At 36.6% G+C, this 21535-nt stretch overlaps 1 protein-coding gene across 2 annotated transcripts in view; it reads right to left on the bottom strand.

Annotated features, from left to right (window-relative positions):
* Positions 1-15475: 15475 nt before the first annotated feature.
* The window catches only part of IL1RAP (interleukin 1 receptor accessory protein), a 154035-nt gene continuing 147975 nt past the window's right edge, over positions 15476-21535 (bottom strand). For both annotated transcript variants that reach the window (XM_056121705.1, XM_056121706.1), the window contains exon 12: positions 15476-16642. In XM_056121705.1, the coding sequence (XP_055977680.1) occupies positions 15924-16642 (719 nt within the window). In that variant the 3' untranslated portion in view covers positions 15476-15923. The remainder of the gene's footprint in view (positions 16643-21535) is intronic.

Below are 21535 nucleotides of genomic sequence, written 5' to 3'. Positions count from 1 at the left end.
GTATTCCAGCTGTGCCTCAAAAAACAAGTCTAGACAGGAGTGATCTCTAGAAATAGAGTGAAGAGTAATCCAGGTGTGGCTCAAACACCAAGCAAATACAATATAAAAATATCATTGGGTCAGAAAGATAGTATAGCTGGTAAAGCACTTGCCTTGCAAGGTGCTGAGCCAGGTTTGATCTACATATGGTTCCCTGCACCGCCAGTCATGATCCCTGAGCACAGAGCCAGAAGTCAATCTTTTTTTTTTTTCTATTTTTTTCCCTTTATTTTATTTTATTTTTTTTTACAGTTGTAGATTTACAATTTTTTGTGCTTTGGTTTCAATTATACAATGATCAGATACCCATCCCTCCACCAGTGCCCATTTTCCACCACCATGGATAATATCCCTCCCACCCCTATTCCCCCATCCCCCCTGTCTCTGTGGCAGGGCAATCCCCTGTGTTCTCTCTCTCCTTTTGGGTGTTGTGGTCTGCAAAAGAGGCATTGAGTGGCAAACATGTTCAGTCCATAGTCTACTTTCGACATGCATCTCCCCTCCTGGGAGGATCCTCCAAACATCCTTTATTTGGTGCTCCCTTCTCTATCTGAACTGCCCTTTCCTCTAGGATACCCGGCTGGCCTCTAAGTTATGGAGTAATCCTCCTGGTGCTGATCTCAGCTATTCTTGGGTATTAATCTCATACTTTGTTACTTTATATCCCCCAGATGAATGCAATCTTTCTATGTCTATCCCTCTCTTTCTGACTCATTTTGCTTAGCATGATACTTTCCATATTGTACCACTTGTATGTAAATTTCATGACTTCATCTTTTCTAACAGCTACATAGTACTCCATTGTGTAGATGTACCAAAGTTTCTTTAACCAGTCATCTGTTCTTGGGCATTCAGGTTTCTTCCAGTTTCTGGCTATTGTAAAGAGTGCTGCAATGAACAAACAAGTGCAGATGTCAAGAAGTCAATCTTGACCTCAGCTATATGTGCCTCTGTCATCTGTAGCCCCCAAATAAATTAAAAACAATGTATTATGCACATAAATTTAAGGTGCACAATACATTGAGAGGAAGGATGAGAGGACGACTAGATCATTACTTCAAAATGGATTAGAAAATGTGTATGATGTGTGAGGACTGGAGTATGAGCTAAATAAGTAGCACAATCATGTTTTGAAGGAATTTTTAGCGTCCTACAAAACAGTAAGCAAATCACCAAACATGTGACACAAAATAAAAAGGCTTTTTTTTTTTTGTATTTTTGGCACTCTCAATATTGGATAAGGGATTGACCTAGAAATGTTGGAAGTCCTGGAGAGATCTCGGGATGTTTTTCACCCCCAAAGTCACAGACACATCACTCTTTTTCCCTATAGAATTCAGAACCAGTCCCATTCTTTTAGGTTTTGTTCGAATTGTCTGTGACCACATAAAAATTAAGACTCTGGTCACTCTTAAACTATATAACTCCCAATAGGTCTCTTTTAATTTCCCCTGCCCCCTCAATCCAATCTAATATCCTATTTTCCCTTCACTGAGATTCTTTAGACTTTTTGTAATTATTGGTTACACATGACTTCATGCCTTCCAGAATACCTCCTATCCTACATTATAATCTTTGCATTCTGCTCTTTCCCATATCTTTCTGTTTGTTTGCTTTTTTTTTTTCTTTTTCTTATTTCCTTGCGTCACAACTGCCTGTGTTCAGGGCCTACTCCTGGCTCTGAGCTCAGGGATCACTCCTGTCAAGGCTTAGAGTCTCATATGGGGTGCCAGGAATCTAATCAGGACCAGGTACCTCCATGACAAGTGCCAAACACACTGTTTTCTAATTTTTTTTAGTGCATCTACTTCTTTTATCCAAGCATGAATCACTTTGAACAAGGGCTCTTCTGAAAGTCATGATCATCCGTCAGCAGGATTTGGTACCCAGGAAACAAATTATTCTCTTTCTTTTTTTACTATGAAAATTGCCATCACTTTTTACTCAAGAGAAGCTAGTTTGTGTTGGGTAACATTGCTTTGTCCTTCAAGAAGCTTAGGTTTATCTGGTTACACCCATCACAGTGCTCCTGAAGCACTTCCAGTTCCATTGTGTTTATCTGTAAACAGTCTTCCCTATGCTCTCCTTCCCACCCAATTAATCAGCTTTCCCCTTAATCAGACTTTGTTAATTTGTAAGATCAGTTTCCTAGAAATCTATGATTTTATATGTATGAGTGAAATATTGCCTTTTTCCTCTCCTTATGCCTTATGAACAATTTACTTTAAGGTAATATCCTTTTTGTATAGATACAGAAAGACTGTTAACATTATGCTTTGTAACTTAGGATTTAATTGGCCTTGAATATTATTCACTCCTGGGCATCTGCTTTCTCGACTTAAGCCTCAGTTGCCCTTAGTTCCTAACACCCCAAAAGCAGGGTCCCGACGAGGGACTGAATGGACCCAGGGCAAGCAGTGAGCTACCCTGGCACTGAAATGGGCCAGGCCAAAGTGCCACGATTCTTAACTATAAGTTAAGAGTTTGATCATAGACAAATGCTGTCATGATCCAAAGGTAACAACAAGACTAGGATCCTGCTAGGGGTGAGAAAGACTATCTGGCCTGAGCACCGTAGTCTGAGATCAAGATGGCCCTAGGAGAGCAATTCTATAAGTTTAAGATATTTCTTACTGTATCCATACAAAATTATTTATATTATATTCTTGTATGCTTGTCGGACAAGGAGAGGAGAGGCACGCCCATGGGATTCTGCTCTAGAATGGGTCCTCCTGCTGAGGAAGGATCTGTCCTAGGAGCGGTCTTCCCTGAGGCTAAGATTTCTACCCCTGTTGATCTCCACCCCTATTGATTGTGACCACACCTATGTAATTGTTTTCCCCAATTCCTCTTGGAGGGGATATAGGAGACAGTAGATTGGGCAAAGGGGGGCAGAGATAGAGAGACAGAGGAGATAGAGAGACAGATGAGGAGAGAATCAGAATAAACTACGACTAATACCTACCAGCCTGGCCCTTGTTCCTTCCTCTGCCTGACCATCGCCATCGACCTCTTCAGGGTGGTAGGAGGGTGAGACTGCCGAACGCGGGTGGCGGGAGAGATAGAGCCGCCGCCGTGTGGGTGCCGTGCCCCTATGTTGTGTGAGTTTACACATCTGGCGTCCCTGGGTGGGCTTGACCACTTATGGTCGAGAGGTTTCAGCTGTAAGCTTCTATCGGGACCGTGTCCTGAGCGGCCTGGAGGCCTCTTGACTGAGGAGCGGCGGCTCCTATGAGAAATCTCCTGTACCAAGCCGCTCTCAGACTCAGAATCTGAGGAAGTGGTAGCTGGCTCATCATCTGCATCACTTTCCTCTGATGCACTAGAAGTGGAGTCGTACAGAGGAGTTGGGGGTCTCTCTGGCTTGATATCAGTAGGGAACGTTAATTCATCAGTGGCAGAGAGATTTTTGCTCTGAGAACGTGTTTGTACTGGAAACGCCTTGAGCTGCTTTCGGGGCTTGGGTATAGGAGCGGTCTTCCCTGAGGCCAAGATTTCTACCCCTATTGATTGTGACCGCACCTATGTGTAGTTTTTTCCCCAATTCCTCGTGGAGAGAGGATTTAACTGTACTGTAGGAGTGGGCTGGGGGAGAAGGAAGAAGAGAGTTCAGAGAGGATCAGAACCCAGACTCCAGAGAAGGAGGATGAAGGGGAATGGAGAAGGAGAATGAAGTAGCTGGGGGAGGAAGAATGGGGGCAGAGATAGAGAGACAGATGAGGAGAGAATCAGAATAAACTATGACTAATACCTACCAGCCTGGCCCTCGTTCCTTCCTCTGCCTGACCATCGCCATCGACCTCTCCGGGGTGGTAGAAGAGTGAGACTACCGAACGCGGGTGGCGGGAGAGATAGAGCCGCCGCCGTGTGGGTGCCATGCCCCCCAACTTTGTGTGAGTTTACACAGTTTGTCCCTGAAGATGTTTCTCATCTAGTTATCTCACAAATGGCTTTTTACTGCTCACAACTGGCCTGGCAATAAGGTACATGTTTCTTTGTAGTTTTCTGTTGCTTTTGGACCATTGTCTCTTTCTCTTTCTCCACCTTTAATTTTTATACATACTTATTATACCATGATATACTAAATTCCAATCCCTGTCATCACATTTTATGATTTTTAACACCTTACCGTCACTCAATAATATTGCATTAATTCTTTGTGATCAAACAATTCTTGGAGAAAGTATTTTTATGATTCTAGTCTCTCAATTCTTTGTTTTTCCTAAACTACAGTACTGTTAACATCATTCTATTTTACTGCCTCACTGTTACTGCCTCACTCTTAATATTGTAAAGTGAATATTTTCAATTTTCCACAACTTAATTTTAAGCATATACTCTGTCTGTTACTGCCGCTTTCTAGCTTACTTAAGCTAGTATTTTTGTTTATCGTAAGCAATCCCCCTTTTCAGAGTTGAGATTGAACTCAGAATCTCACCTAAGCAGCAGAACTGCTTTGCTGATGAACCAAACCCTTAGTCTTAGAGCAAGATTTGAGCTTACTAAGAGTCATTCACAGTTTATCTTATCACTTCGTGCTACTCTAAGCTCCTTTATACTCACATTGTTTCATTAACGTGGCTTTCATACCAATCAATATTATATTTTTGCAGTTAGTTTGAATCTCTATTTTGTTTAATTATCTTTCCACCTATTTGTCACCAAGATATATGTAGTCAGTTATGTGGTATATAATCTCTCACTAATTTTAAAAACTGTGATCTTCAAGTAGACCATTTTTGACCTCTAGAAATGATGCCATGTTTTCCAGGATTTTTAAATTTTCTAAGCTATTATTTAATAACTTACACTTTGATGACAGCCTAACACTTATCCACCTAGTCTAAGGTGATACTAATTATAAAATTAGCATGTCAATTATAAAACAACAAAAGCATGAAAAAATTATGAAATTTGTATCACTGTATCTCCTCACCAGCATTATTCCAGTTGCTATCAGCATTGCATTATTGAAAAAAAATACCCTTCCACTTGCTACCTAGGTCACTTCACACAAGTCGATTACTCTTTCATCAACTTGCTATTTTATCAACGGTGTCTAGAGAACAGACATGAGAGATGAATACAAGGAGTTTCATAGACAGGACAAGCTGAACCAAGACACACTGACAGGAAAGTATTCAGGAATCAGTAAGTCTGAGTTAGGTTGGAATGCTAAGTGCTTATAGGGATTAGAACAAAGTGTGCTTCTGCAAATAGGCTGAGAACAGATAACAGAACACTCCCCAAACAGGGTGAAACAAATACAAACATGTTCTGTCTTGTAGGAAATGAAGTACCACTACACATTGAGACTCAAAGACTCACAGTCAAAGTTGTATTGCAAAAAGTTGAATTAGGTGATTGTATGTAGAGGAATTTGGAGAAGAGAGACCAGAGTCATTAATGATGCTACACAGCAGTCATGAAAGGTGCTGAACTACCATAGCAGTAGTGAGAGCACGGAGAGATTGTGATATAAGTTTGTTAACATCAGGAAAAAATTACCACTCAGAGTATGTGAAAGAGTTGATCTTTTAAACATAAACTTACATTGACTCAACACAGTACTTTATACTATTTTTCTAATGTCAAATAGATTTTAAAACCGTGTACAGGTTTAGCGTATTATTCTGCTTTTTTTTAAAAAAAATGCTAGCTAGGAGATGGAGAGATAATACAGCTGCCCTTGCATGTGACCAATTCTCAGCATCCTCTATGGTCCTCAGAGCCCTGCCAAGAGTGATCCATGAGCACAGAGTCAGGAGTAAGCCCTGAGCACAGTGAGGTGTGACCCCCAAACAACAACAAAACGCAAGCCAGAAGTTCTCTTTCTGTCTTGCCTGTCTCTCCTGTCTCTCCTTCCTTTGTCTCCATCTCTGTCTCTGAATCTTTCTCACTCAAGTTGGTTTTGGCCACACATGGCAGTACTTGGAGGCTACTCCCTGCTCTATGCTGATATTATTTCTGGTCTTTGGGTGATGCTCAGGGACCAGGCAGAGCAGAGCATTGAACCCAAGCTTCCTAAATGCATAGCATGTGCTCAGTCCTTTAAACTATCTCTCTGTCCTTTCTGTGATATTTCTGTACTGTATTCCTCACCATACATAGGGAATATTTATCAGAGTTTAGTGCACTGTCATTTTGTGCCTGTTTAATAGCAAGTAACCAAACAGGACATCTGGCAAGTGAACATGATGCTGATTTTAGTGAAACAGACTGGGAGTCCTTAATCTGAGGGCAGCAAGATAGGCCCAGCATAGCACAGCTGGGACACTTTCCATACCTATTTGGTCATGGATCATTTACCCTAAAGCAAAGTGAAAGTACAAATTTATGGTGCTACCTATGGAGTTGGGAGCCTAAGAATTCAACATTGGGATTTACTTTTCACAGTGACAAACAAGAGCCTAATATAGTACTTTTTTGTAAAATACTGCATCTACAATAAAGAAAATAATGACAGAAGAGACAAGACTATAGTACAGTGTTCTCAGTGATAATGGTCATAATAATTTATTTTCAAAAACATTCACGGAAAAACTGTTAACTGCTGGTCATCATGCTGAGTCCTCAAATTAGAGATTCATTATATAGTGTCTTTCCTTGGGAACTTACACCATAGCACATGAAACAGATACACAGAGATTTATCATTCAATAACAGAAACATTCTTTATAATACAAGGACAGAAAATAATCAACCAACTCTTCCTGAAAAAGTTTCAAAGGTTTAAGAACATTTGAATTTAAACATTGATAGAGCTTTTCTATCACCAGGAAGGAGGCCTCAGGAACGTACAATTAGTGAAGGCACAGAGAACATAAAATTACATGGCATGTTCAAGAAGTTCAATGACTGATGTTCATATAGCCTAATTTTTTAAATATGAAAATTAAAAGAAGAGGTATTTTGAAATATTATTTTTGAAACAAATGAAGAAAATTATCCAACAACTGGCTCAGGTTGTATAGAATATATCTCTGATATTAAATTTAACTTTGTACAAATCAGTGTTTTATGCACACATGAGGATGTAAATTCCTTAGGTTTAGGATTATTTGGAAGGAATCATTGACTGCACTTTGAAATTCACAGGAAAGTCTCCTTTTACAACTTCAAAAGAATTCAGAGAATATGAGAGGTTGGCAAAGCATATATCGATCTTTGAATTGAACTAAAAGGGAAAATTTAGCATGGTTAATAATTTACTCAAGGTAGCATAGAAAAATAATTTTAGTTTGTAGTAAAACTCAGATAGCTTAAGTATATTGCTGTTACACATTATATAATTTCAAAGCCAAGCTCAATTTATTAAGCCACATAAATCTTAAGAAATCTTATGTGATATATTTCCATTAGCTTCATGATGTCACATGCCTTGTTTCTTCGGGAGCCACACCCTGGGTCTGTGCTCAGGGATCACTCCTGGTGGGGCTGTGGGTACCTGTATGACCTGGTAGCAATAGAACCTGGGTTGGCTGCCTGTTAAGTAAGCACCCTCCTTACCTGCTGTAGTATCACTTCAATTCCAGGTATTCAATTCTTAAGAAGACAAAGGTATTTTTTTTTCTAATTCACAAAGCAATGACCTTAGAATTTGATGTTAAAGTTGATTTCTAGAAATTGGATTCTAAAGCTGGGTTATAAACAAGCTCCATGTAAACTTAATATACTTTCTTATAGCCATTGGCTATAGACAGTGACAGACAACAGATAAAGAAAGTGAACAAAAGCTAGCTGTTTGGCTTTAGAAGTGTATCTATGGGAAAAGGGCTTTTTCAAAATTTTTATTCAGCATATGACAGATGTATGAAATTATAATATTCTGTAGAATATGTAGTCCAACTCCATTTATTTTATGGATCAAACATGTGATGCAGAGAAGAAAAAAAGTGATTAATTTATGACTTGATTTAGAACTGATGACAATCTAAGATTTCAAAAAAATACTATCTCATCCATTCTCTTGTAAGTTGTTTCTCTATAAGTTAAGGTCACCTCCAGCAATCTCTTTAGAATTGGACACAGAATAAAAGTTATTTTTCAATGCCAAAACCAAATAAAAAATGTGGTATGCCAGTTCAAGTCCTCTTATCTATCTACACTTTTCAGAGTCATCTTCCTTTTTGTAGTAGACTAGACAATGAGGACATGAAGGAGAGGAGAGAAATGGACTAGGGAATAAGGAGAAAAATAAAGCAGAGAGGTTGAGAGCAGGAGGGAGGGGAGAGAGAAATAGAATTGAACAGAGATTTCCTCATCATTCTGCAATCTTCCACCAGGCAGAATAAATATTCTAATTTAACTTAAAGAAGATAGTTTACTGATTTTCTTAACTCATTTGTTTCTTTATTATTAATATTTTGGTGAGCTGTGGAACCACCACAGTTTACTAGATTACAGCTGAATTAAAGAAGACAGATGGCCTGTCATTTTTCTTCTCCAGACTTAAATTTATTTAACAAAAGAACACATGTCCATCTGTGTTAGAGTGTGACTTTATCGAATATAACCACACAGTCTTGAATATGTCCACCTTCAAGAGGTGGGATTAAGTCTCTGGAGTCAAAGATTCTATTCCAAACAGCAAAATATTTCAGAAATGTAATTTGAAGACTGAATCACACAGAGATTTCACCTCTCTCTCCCTCCCTCTTTCTCTCTGACTCTCTCTGGAGAGAGAGTCTGGATTACTTTGGATTACTTTGCTCAGAATATTTTAACTTGTTTTGTGGATACTCAAGCAAGAACCACCTATATAAGCCTCATTCAAATATCTAACCCAATAAATGATAAAGTAATCAATATGTATGTTTTAAAACTGCATGAGATAAGTTGTTGTATGGCAATATAAGCTATTTACTTTTGCAAATTTTTATAGACTATTATTTCTTCCATAATTCACAATCTTTATATCACATGCAATTGTATTACCATATTTTAAATAATCACTGTCCTCCCGTTGTTCATCAATTTGCTCGAGCGGTCCCAGTAATGTCTCCATTTTGAGACTTGTTGTTACTGTGTTTGGCATATTGAATACATCACGGGTAGCTTGCCAGGCTTTGCCGTATGGATGATATACTCTAGGTATCTTTCCAGGCTCTCTGAGAGGGGTGGAGGAATCGAACCTTGCTTGGCCAGGCTGGCTGCACACAAGGCAAACACCCTACCACTGTGCTATCGCAGCAGCCCATTTTTTGAATAATTATTTTGAATAATATGGTAATGAAATATAGTTAGAACATGTGCTCTGGAATATATTCCAGTATTCAACAGGTAAAGAAACTTCTCTTCAGCCTCTTATTGCCCTAAATTGTTTTTATAAAATAATAATACTAGTAAAGTAATAATGACACTAACAGGCATGTACATGTATTTTTGGTTTGCATTTTTTTTGTGTATACTTTTATCTTTATAGCAATCCAGTGAGGTAGAGACCGTTTTATCCTATTTTATAAATGAAACATACTTCAAGCAAAAGTGTACTATTGAAATTCACAGTAAATAGAAGCATTGATGCTCCAATTCTGACTCCAATTTATTACTTGTCTTCTGTAGCAAGATCTCCTATAATGTAAAAGGTTATTCTTTATTCTCAAAACCTTGGCACCAACACCATATTTTAGTTGTGGCATCTAAAGTTACAACTAAATTTTAGAGACAACAAAATGGTTTGATAGTTTTTATGTATCTTTCTCTTGTTATTAATATTACTAAGGTTTGCAAATCAGTGAGTCAACTTTTTTCTTGTTATTTTCTTGTGTTTCTAGCTTCCCAATAGGGATCAAGTCTTCTAAAGTCCTGATGTTCATAAACCCAAAGAAAACTTTTCTTCGTGATCAATACTAAACAACATAGAGGTAGTAATATCTCAAATATTTAACAGGAATAATTGAAATCACAGAGAATACATATATGTATATTGGAAAACTTTTAAAGTATTTATATGAGCATTTGCCTTTTTTTATCTTTGCATTAGCATGTTCAATTTAAATTCCCTACTTAGCTCCTCAAATAAATGGATCAAGTGATGCTTTCTAATGACCATGTTACATGGTCTGTTGTGTTCTAAATGTCTTCAATTCTTCAGAGGCTCCCTGGATATTCAAAAATGAAATGGCTCATTGGCAGACAGTTTGAGCATTACGTTCTTAAAGAACTAACTAAAGCCACTGAATGGAAATTAACTAAATACTGAAACTTTCCAATTTTTAGGATGCTTTTTAACCAGATGCTGTAATCACTATTATGTAGTTCTTCAATGACTTTTCTTGGGGGAACTCTTATAAACATGGTTTACTCTTTTCATTATTTCATTTAAGTGACTTGATACTTTGGCAGACTATGATGGGGTGTTGGCAGCACAGATATTCTATACCTGCATCCTTAAATTATGTAACAAATTTCAGTTTCAAGGTCTCTTGTTTCTTCAGGCAGTTTCAATACTTCATTCTTAAACTAAAAAGAAATGCTATAAGCTCACAAATTTCATTTCATTTTTTCCCATCTACGAACACAGGGAGACTACTGTGTCTAGCCTTCCCTATTAGTACATATGTGTTTATAGCTAGTTTGGTGTAGAAAATTGAAATGTGAAAAAGTGAAAGTGTCCAGTTTAGTAAAGTACAGAACCACAGAAAACCACTCATTTCAGAATGCAAAGCTACTGGAAAAAGTAAATTCCTGTGCTAGTTATGTGGCGTCAACAAGAGCTAAATCTTGGTTTGTGAAATTATTGAAATTTGGGGATTATCTGCTTGTACAGCATAGTTCTTATGATTCTGATTACCACTGTGGTAACTAAAGCCATACTACCAGGTGTATTTATTCCAAAGGTGGAGTTTGTTGTTCCACATATTGCAAGTGAACTCTAGTAATCACTCTTCTATTCAACTGTCTCTTTGTGCTGAGGCAACTCCAAGGGCTAAACACACCCTACACATTTATTTATTTTCTGTAAACACCGTGTAAAAGGATGATTCGTTGTCCTCCTTGGCTGAAGTAAATCAGAGCCTATAGGGGTAAAAGAGGAGTTAAAAGACAAATAAAAATTAATGCTTCTTCAACTTATCATGCTTCAGAATCACCTGGGAAATTTATTCCAATCTTCCCCAAACTAAAATTCTCATTTGGTTAATCTTGCAGAGGGTCAAGAAATATCCTTGTTTGTTTGGATTTGGTTTTTTGGATCACACATGGCAGTACTCTGAACTTACTTCAGGTTCTGTGCTCAAGGATCACTCCTGCCAGGGTTCAGGGGACTGTATGGGGTGTCAAGAAATCAAAACTGGACTTATCATGTGCAAACAAAGCACCCTACCTACTGTGCTATCTCTACAATTCCCAAGAAATATGAATTTTTATATAACTCCAAATAGTTCTGATGTGAGTGCTTTAAGAAATACAGCTTAAGAATTCATAGACTAGATACTATTTGCAACTCTCTCCTTTTACAGAATATAAATAAAAATGGAAAAAGTTAAGGAAGTGTTTGAATGGATTCTCATACATATTGGCTGGAGTTATGGGAAAACTTATCTGAACTACAAGGAACATGACTTTGAAATGCAGACTTATGTGGGCCAGAGAGATAGTACAATGGGTAAGGTGCTAGTCTTGCACACAGTCAACCCAAGTTTGATCCCCAGCATCTCATATAGTTGTTGATCCCTGTCATGAGTGATCTTTGAGCACAGAACCAGGAGTAAGTCCTGAGTACCACAGGCTGTGGGTCCCCCAAATGCAGATTTTGGACAATGTCCTGATGCCTAATAGGTAAATTTCTTTGAGGAGTGATATCTTCACTATAGGACATCAAAGAGATTTTAGACACACAAAAGTTTGAAACCACAGAATTGTTTGCCCTCTGCATATTTTATGATTAGCTTATTTTTCATTATTTCCTAATAAATATTATTTCAGGAATATTTTATCAACACTTCAAATTTTCACATTAGAAGTAAGTAAATTATTAATAGAACATTGACTAGTTATCATAGAAGGCAACTAAAACAGAGTGAACTAAAGCTGCTGAAAGACTAAATTTTTTTTTCAAGGTAAATGGTGAATATATTTTTATTTTAGACTGATGCAAATAATTCATTTTGGGAGAAATTACAGTGAGATCCTAAACTCTAGAGACACACAAAAATTATTCTGTTTTTTAAATTATTAAATGAATGTTATAATAGTTTGAAATAAGTGTAAAGTCATAATGTGACAATCGTATGACACACAAGACATTTGACATGACATTTAATTGTGTGTGGGATTATATTAATTGTCTTCTTGATTTAAATATACTACGAATCAGATCAAATCATTTCACTTTAGGGATTTGTAATAAACATTCTTCCACTTGAATTGTATAGGGATGTTTCTAGATTTTTGCACAGAATCAGGTGTGAGAAGTCTGGCTTAGAGGCTTAGAGGTTCAATTATATTCCCACGTGGCTATCTTAGTAGGAAAGCTGGCATATTAGGAAAAGTGAGATAAGATCTTCTCATTCTGCACCTCTTTGTGCACTTTTTAGAGAAAAGAATGGCGGATATAAAACCAGTATTTAAAATCACAATTTATGCAAATTTAAGTTTATTCTACCATGAGAATTTATTATGAGTATAACAATGCCAATTTTATTGAGTACTTACAAAGTTCCAGGCACTGTGCTACGCAATTACATAAATGATATTATTGAATAACCACAACATCCAATTAAGATCATCTCCCTTATAGTTAGCTGGAGACTGAGCACCAGATATTTAGGACCCATGTCTTTCGGTACTTTTCTCTACTTGATTTAAAACTCAGGCTTTGAAATAGATTAGCATGTGTATTTAACTTCGAGGTATATAACTACACTTATGAGTAAATGTGGATCATGAAAAAAAAATTTCATATGCCTGGCTGAAATACACACCACTGAATATTTTATTCTATTGTAAAACGTGGGGTCAGGAAAGAATAACATCCCAGTCTTTCTCAAATTAATGAAAGTATAATCCATCCATCATTTATCTGACCACTCCATAGCTAATACCACAACTGTGATTTTATGTGCCTTATACTGTACTTATGTTGTCATTGGAAATTGGTACTGACCAGATGTGGTTTTCAAGAACACATAATTAGCTTGCTATTCTAGCTTATAGTAAGAAATCGTGTTCTATTTCTTTGTCTGTCACCAGCCCTTTCAATTAATTTTCTACATCAAAAACATACTTTACAACTGAGTAAGTTTTCCTTAATTTCCTTACCATGTTTGTTTATTTGAAACAAGTTTGAGCTACTGAGAGAAATGACTGATAAGATTAGAGAGAAAGTATGGGGGTGAGACTCACGCCTCGCACTCAGCTGACCCTGATTTGATCCCTGTCACCATATATCATGCTTCATACAGTACCAGGGTCAATCACGCAGCACAAAGTGAGGGGTAATTGCTAAGCAGAGCTAGGTGTGGGCCCCAAAACCAAAAACAAAGAAACAAGAAGAAATACAACCGATGACAGGTGAAAGTATTCTTTCCCTTGACATTCTTTTGTTTGTTTGTTTCTTGAACTTTGGATCATACCTGGTTGTACTCAACACTTATCCCTGTCTCTGTGCTTAGGGATCACTCCAGGCAATGCTCAAGGGGATCAAACCCACATGCAGAGCAATCATCCTACCCGCTGTACTGTCTTTCCAGCTCCACCTTCACAGTATTTGAACTTACATTGCCCATGTTTATCAGATTTAGAGAGAAAATTTCTTCCGAGTGAAGGTGCTTGAACATGCATGGAGGATGTATTACTTTCAACATTAAACACATGTGTTGCACTCAAAAACTTTCTGCTGGATATTCAGGGTAGAGAGTTTCTGGACATTCATGATAAGTTCCATAAAGAATTGCATTTAATTGGAAGGCCCTACTTTCTTTGCTACCTTATTTTTTTTACAAGAAAGGATCTAATAGTTTGTTTTCAACACAAATGGGTTTACCACTTGATTCTCCAAGTAAAGAGTGGAGAAAAGATCTGTCTCCTGTCTCCAGCTCTCGTTCACTATTAGAGACTCAGAGACTAATTAGCACCCAGCGTTTCTGCATTGAGAAGCATGGCCATTTGCAATTCTTACTCTTCTGTTCAAGAGTACTTTCTTATAGTAAATGAATTAAACAAGAAACCTCTACAGAATAGCTGGAAGGCATGCTATTTAAAAAATTTATCTCTTCCATCTAGTGTTAGGACACCTCATCCCGATTGTCAGAGTCCAAGATATCTTCAATTTGAAAAAGAAATACATGTTTTCTGTTAAGTCCTTATGACTATTCTATATTCTCTAGTGACAGCAAGGACACTAGATTTCTCACTGAGTCTTGCCCTGCCACAGAGGCAGGGTTGGGTGGGGGTGGGAGGGATACTGGGACCCGTGGTGGTGGAAAATGGGCACTAGTGGAGGGATGGGTATTTGATCATTGTATAATTGAAACCCAAGTACAAAAATTTGTAAATCTGCAACTGTACCTCATGGTGTTTCACTAATAAAAATTAAAAAAAATTAAAGGGATTACTTTAGTTCTGAAATTACAAGCTGTTGTTTCAGACCAAATATGTTTCCGTGTGTTTAGATTGATTTGTCTTTGCCAGTCTCTCATTTTGCCAATGGAGACCCATGCCAAAATGAGAGATAACAAAAATATATGTAAACTTTGAGCTTCTCTTTAAAAAATATATCAATAGTGGGGGTAAATTAGTCACAAAGATCAAGATGCAACTGAGTAGAAGTTGCTTTCATCTAAAGAAATAGATGCTCCTCAATGACTTGCAAGTATGCCTTTATTTTTCACCCCCCTTCTTACGATAGTTTTAAAATATTTGGAGTAAAGACACACTTCTCTTTAGTAATCTCCCTGTACATATGGGTTGTAGGTAGAGAGCAGCCATAATAGGATCCGACTTTGTTCTGTATGGTGTGTTGAATGGAACATCCAATTTCAGAATCCTGAATGAGAAAGAATGATTCATGCAGGAAATTCTAACCTAAATCCCTAACAGTACACAATTCTTTAAGCTGTCATTTCTAAAATCAGTATTAGATTTCTGTGTCAATTCCATTTCACTTGAAACATTTTACTCTCTTCTGGTCTTTTCTCTGGTCTCCCCTGATGTGCTTCAGAAACCATTTAGAGAGATACCTGGGATTGCTAATATCTAACCAAATCTTGATTTCCTGAAATAGTGTATTCCACATATGAATTCAAACTACACGAAAGGCAGAAAGGAAAGAGGGAGATAAAAATGTGTTAGTACAAATGAAATGACATAAAAATATAACTTTATTGATGCTGATCTGACAACTTGAGGCAGCTTAGAGAACACTAGTTACATTGCAACAAACAACACCATGTAACCCTGTGTAGGCCTGTGGTTTTTTCAGGGAAAGTAAACATGTAGTTGATTTTCTGTTCAGCTCAGTCCTACAACTTCCACCAGAATTAATTCCTTTCCATAACACTCCATTGGGATATGCAGAATCTTAAATTGTCATAGCCCAAGTACACCTAGTTGACTTGGTTGATCAAAAAAATCAAAGGAAAACTCACATTTAAATTCTTTACTCAGATTTAAACCAATAGGCAAAATAAAGGATCAGACTTTAAGCAACTATCACATACTGACCTTCTAGGGCCCGAGAAGAGTGTGCTCTTCTGAGGCCATTAGAGGCAATAATTCTGGATTCTTGTCCGCCTGGTCTTTGTCTCCTAGAAATAAATAGTTTTTAAAAAATATCAATAAAAGGGGACACATTCTCAAAGTCCATTAGGTGATAAACATATCAATTATTCCCATAAGAGGGCTTGGCAGAGTTAACAGACACCACCCACCACGCATAACAATTATAGGATATAAAAGTCATTGTTATTGGATAAATCCGTGAAATGATGAAAAGCAAGAGCTGAGATTTGGGGAGCAGGGGTTTCAAATCTGGTGCCGTTTTGTATCCATTGAGTTTCTGATTCTTGGGGAACAGGCTTACAGAGATGTGTCTCCCACTGGGGCTGGGTTTGCATCTCTGCCCGGTTCTTGCTCCTGAGCTGACCCTCTCCTTCACAGTAGGTGACACAGCAGCGACAAGCCGCAGAGGGCTTGCCTCTGTGCTTGGACATTGTGCCCGGGGCTGGAGAGGCACCAGTGCCCAGGCCCGAGCTCTGGAGTTCAGTGGGCTCTTTCAAATGGCTTCTCCTCCTTTGGACATGGTCCAGGCTGATGTCAGACTGGGAAGAGCAGCTCTCGTTCCAGCCCGAGCTGGCACTCAGACTTCTCAGGGGAAGAGCCAGCCTCAACGCTTTCCAGAATTTAGAGCCCGAGTGTTTGGACTTCTCTCCCTTCCAGCTCACAAATGACACGGACTCCTTCAGCTGCAAGATGCCTGGGTGTGGGTGCTCAAGGGGGCGATATTCGACCACGATGAGTTTGGTAGCGATGGAGTTTTGGCACATGACACCCAGTTTAAACTCCAACATGCTGATACTCTTTTCTGTCACATAGTCTGGGCTCAGTACAACAATCATCCTTCTGCTCCTCTGGATGAAGTCAAAAACTGCTTCCACTGTATCTACAAGAAAACGGAAAGATAGGACAATGCCTAGTGAAAACTTATAGGAGATCTCTTCCATTCTCGGTCCATTCTACCAAGAATGGGCGATGGTGAAACATCTGAGGATATAGGATATCAGTGTTACATAATACACCAAGAAGTCTCATTTCTACCACTTACCGATGGGTGATAAACACCTGCTACTTACAAAAGTGAGGAGTTCACTACCACGGAAACTACATAATTTCAGCTTTGCTTGCAATTTTTTTGTTGCTTTTGTTTTGAAAGATTCTTTTTATCCTATCTGAAAACTCAAAGTTGACATCTACAAATATTTGTAATACTTCCTAACTACCATGGTCTCACTGTATTTTTTCCTCAAAATGTACATTGTTACTTCTGTGTTTTATCCGATTTCTTATATGGTGTTCAATCACATCTATTGTCCAGTGTTATTCATTTTCTTCTTAATACCATTGAGTTTATACATGTGTCTCCTAAGAATATAATATAGAACAGGACCAGACACGATGCTTCAGGAATAAACTAATAAGAAAAAAACAGTAGAAACATATCACCTCCTAGTCTCTGTGCGTTTATAACCTGGTTCTTAAATTTTTCAGATATATGCCAGTCATACCATTGATATTTTCAATCAAAATTCCCTTTTGCTGTTACGTGTGTGTGTGTGTGTGTGTGTGTGTGTGTGTGTGTTTATCAAGACCATGTCTAAATATCTGCTGTAGAAGCAACAGCAAAAGTAATGGCAAAACACTCACTTTTAAAGTTTGGACTGATTCCAGTGAAAGTACTTAAGATAAATGTGATACCTAACTCACTGTGAGGTTGAAGAGTTTAAACAATAGGATTCCAGATATGTAATTCACAGTCATTGACAAGTCTGAAGACAAGTGCTGAAGACAGACCATGAGGTCAAACTACCTAAACATTTTGAGCCAAGGCATGACAGTGATGAAGACTTCCCAGTCTGCGAGAACAAATGGGAAGTTTACAGGAGTTGGATTATTATAAAGTTGACATAAAACGAAGATGCTCTGCTTCGCTCGGTTATTTTTTCAATTAGTGAATTTCACATGAATTTTTAGAGAATTGAATAAGACATGTGCTCAATTTTTTATGAACTTTTGACTGGTTTTTAAAAAAGAGTGGTGCACTATAGAATTTTTTGTTTAAATGTTCAAAAATAAACTGAAATGTTCACTAATATGCAGAATGTATGTGTATTTCACTTGAAAATAATCACCTTAGGAAATATATGTTCTGTCTAAGGAGGATTTCCCTGTTGAAAATAAAACACCATTCCATATCCTCCATAGAAAATTATTTTTAGGACCAGAGAAATAATACAGTGGGTAAAGAGCTTGCCTTGCATGTGACCCGCTTGGGTTTAATCCTTGGTAATCACATATAGTTCCCCCCAAAATGAGTATAGACAGAGTAAGCCTGGAACACTGTGAAACAAAAACATCAACAAACAAATAAACAAAAATTTAAAGCCTTAGAGGTTTTTTACTTTTTAAAAAATTACTAGTACTCAGGCTGGAAGTGGAGATTTGAACTGAAAGACGGTGATATTAAATTAATTTTAATTATGAAATTACAAACACTGAGACATGAATGTGGGAAATGATTCTTAGATGGAGATTGTGCTATATCTGAGAATCATCATCTAACCTTTTGAATTAAACTGCTTAGTTTATGGAATACTTATTTTATCTTCTTTTGTCACAATATTTGAGGGCATGAACTATTACCATTTCTAATGTTGATTATTGTGTGGAAGGGGAATATAAACTAGGTTTGTCTGTCTCAAATATTGGAGACTGGTTCTGGTGATAAGTGTTCCTATGAAAAACAAATTTAACTTGAAGTCACATTTTCTGATGTAGAATTTGTCAATACTATTCAGATTGGTCCTGCCTTGAATAGTCATAATCTCCCAAAAATTGGCTTAGAAAACTTGAATTATAATCTTGTTGTTTGCCTAGTTTACTGGTGTGTGGAAGATCAGCAAGTATTTTTCTCCTTTCTTTTCTCTTGCTTTCTTAAAATTTGAAGTAACAATAAAAAAAATTGAGAGATGAGTTGCTGAATGTGTTTCTTCCATTATGCTGTGAATTTACTATGTCAAAGGCAGTGGTACTAATAGGTATTTGAAGAAAATGTCAAGTTTTAACCAAGTTTAATTGGTAATGACCAGTAATAATCAGTCATAATATTAAACTACTTTTATTGAAATGGTTAATAATAAAACAAATAATCACCTCTATGTATAAGAAACTCATTTCATTGTTCAGTTTCAAGCAACTTCAGACTACTCACCACTAACTGATGCACAAAGTATAATTCAAAATCAGCAAGACCATCAAATTTCTGATTGCACATCTTTAGGAAAAGGTATATACCAGTTTGTGATATGTAGCATGGGTCACTTAAGGTTTTTTCTTAATTGAATAGAAATCATTTTCATAGCTCTGACACACTAAGTCTACTCTATGAAGACTAGTTTGAAAAAAATTGGGAGGCAGTGGGAGGAGGTGTGGGGGTACAGTGCTCTGGGGATACTCCTGGCTCTGTGCTTTGGAGTGACCCTTGGGGTGTTTGGGGAAACAGTAAGCTATGATAGGGATTTAAAAGGAGTTATCCACATGCATAGTAATTACCTTAAATTATGTAATCTGGTCCCTTAAATAAAATTATTCAGTAGGAATTTTTTTAAACTTAACCAGTTCTGTTACAGGGTCCTAATATATTTTCTTATAACAAATAAATAAGGATTTTTTAAAAACAAAGCATCCCAGTTAGGTTGGATTTGAAATTAACTCAAAAGCAAATGCATTTACAAATAACTGTCACTGATATATTTAAAACTTGTGGAAAAAATAATTTTTAATTGAAACTAACATCTATCTAAAGATGGTAAGTCTATAAAAAGGTGATTTCTGTAAGCAGCTCCAGTTCCCAGTTAAGCAAAAAGGAGTCAGGTCTATGTGTTTGTTTTGAAATATTTTCTCTCTTTCACTCTCTCTTCCTTTTCTCTTTCGCTGTCTCTCGATTCACACACATACACGTACCACACTAAATGTACATTAATTAACACTTTTACTCACATGGAAAACCATATTGACATGAAATTCCCAGTTTTTGCAGATTTCTCAGATTTGTCAGAGAAATTAATGTAACCTATAACATTTCTTTCACAAGTGCATAATTGTTTTTTATTCTCTTCTTATACCCAAACATGACATAAAAGACAAAACACATGCACAAAATAAAATTCAAAGTTGAAAATAAATGGTTTATTTTTAAAATAAACAAATTTACAAATCAAATGCAAAATGAAAAATACAAAAACTTATGAATAAAATAAAATATAATCTTAAAATATTAAAACCAATGAGAAGAAAATGGAAAATTAACAAGTGGTGTGATGCTTTTGCTTTCAGTACAACGAAGTGCTTGTTTATTAGACACCTAGGACATCATTTAAATTATAACACAGAAAATTAAGTCAATCCTCTATGATTGCTTAATTAGACACTATATATTATTTTTTGTTAAATTGGATGCACGGGGATTTTATATCATATATCTAACATCTTTAAGGTTTTTTTTATAAACATTAGAGACTTTTAATATTAGAGAGCACTTTCTTCTTACTCAGTATATTGTGTTTTTATTCTCCCTCAATTATTCTTTTTCCTTAAATATTGGACACCTTTTTGGATATAAAAAATATCTTGACATAAAACTATAAGTTGAAGCATATCAGTTGGAGTTGAAATAAGTTTTACCAATTTGAAAAGTTCACTACCCAAAACAGAAATATGAAGATTAAAAAATATATCAAAAACATTTCTAGGGATACTCAAAAACATGTAGGAAAAATGTGGAATCCAAAAGTGGAAGAAGAATGAGGCATTGTCTAGAGAATGTTTTTCCTGTGTTGCAACGGTCTCTATCTGAAACTCATTCAAAAATTGATATTTTAAGTTTAACTGGAGTCAGCTCTCTTCTGATCTTGTGAGTGAAGGGTTAACAAATGAAGCAAGCTATGATTTGTAATGAGAAAAAAACATTCGGAAGGCTAAGAATAATAATTACATCCAAGAGTGACTCCATACCAGAATTTTATAGTTAAGAATTCAAGGAGCTTTAATCAATAACTTCTCTATGGAGAAATGACATATACTGCTGAAGGTCACGTAAGCGTAGAAGATAATTTTAAAATTGGTTATCAACACTCATTCTGTTTAGATAAGGGTTTCTGAATCATGTTGCAATTCATAAAGAATGGATAACCACGATCATTTTTAGGTATTTACTTTTATTACTCAACATATTAAGTATGATTCTCTCTCTATAGTACCTGAGAATTGATTTTAATTTAGCTTAGTTTTTAATTGCTTGTGCACGGCACATGTTCGATAATCAGTTAAGGCCAGATTACTGGCTACGACTAATAGTGGCCATGTTGCTCTCTGCAAACCAACTTCCACTGCAACCAGATCAACTGTAGCAGCAGTAAATAATGTATATGAATTTAAGAATGGTCACTAACAACTACCATTTTGTAGCTGTAAGTTCAGAAGCATTACTAGTGTACACAAAACATACATAAGCATTACAGTGAAAACAGGGCAAGAGTTACAGGCTCATATCATATTGCAATTCTGTGGTTCATAACATTGTGACAATGACCAAATTTAAATCATATGTATATGTATGCATACACATATATTTTATACTTGCATAACATATGTGTATATACATATATAACATTGGCAGCATATCATAAATTCTATATATGTATATATAACCACACATATATAATCCACCTGTATATGTGTATATGTTTATATACATATGTAATATAATTCATATGTGTGC

Source organism: Sorex fumeus, unplaced genomic scaffold, assembly GCF_029834395.1.
Source record: "Sorex fumeus unplaced genomic scaffold, SorFum_2.1 ptg000044l, whole genome shotgun sequence".
NCBI lineage: Eukaryota > Metazoa > Chordata > Mammalia > Eulipotyphla > Soricidae > Sorex > Sorex fumeus.
The sequence above is the reverse complement of the archived record's forward strand: the minus strand, read 5'-3'. Positions and strand labels throughout refer to the sequence as shown.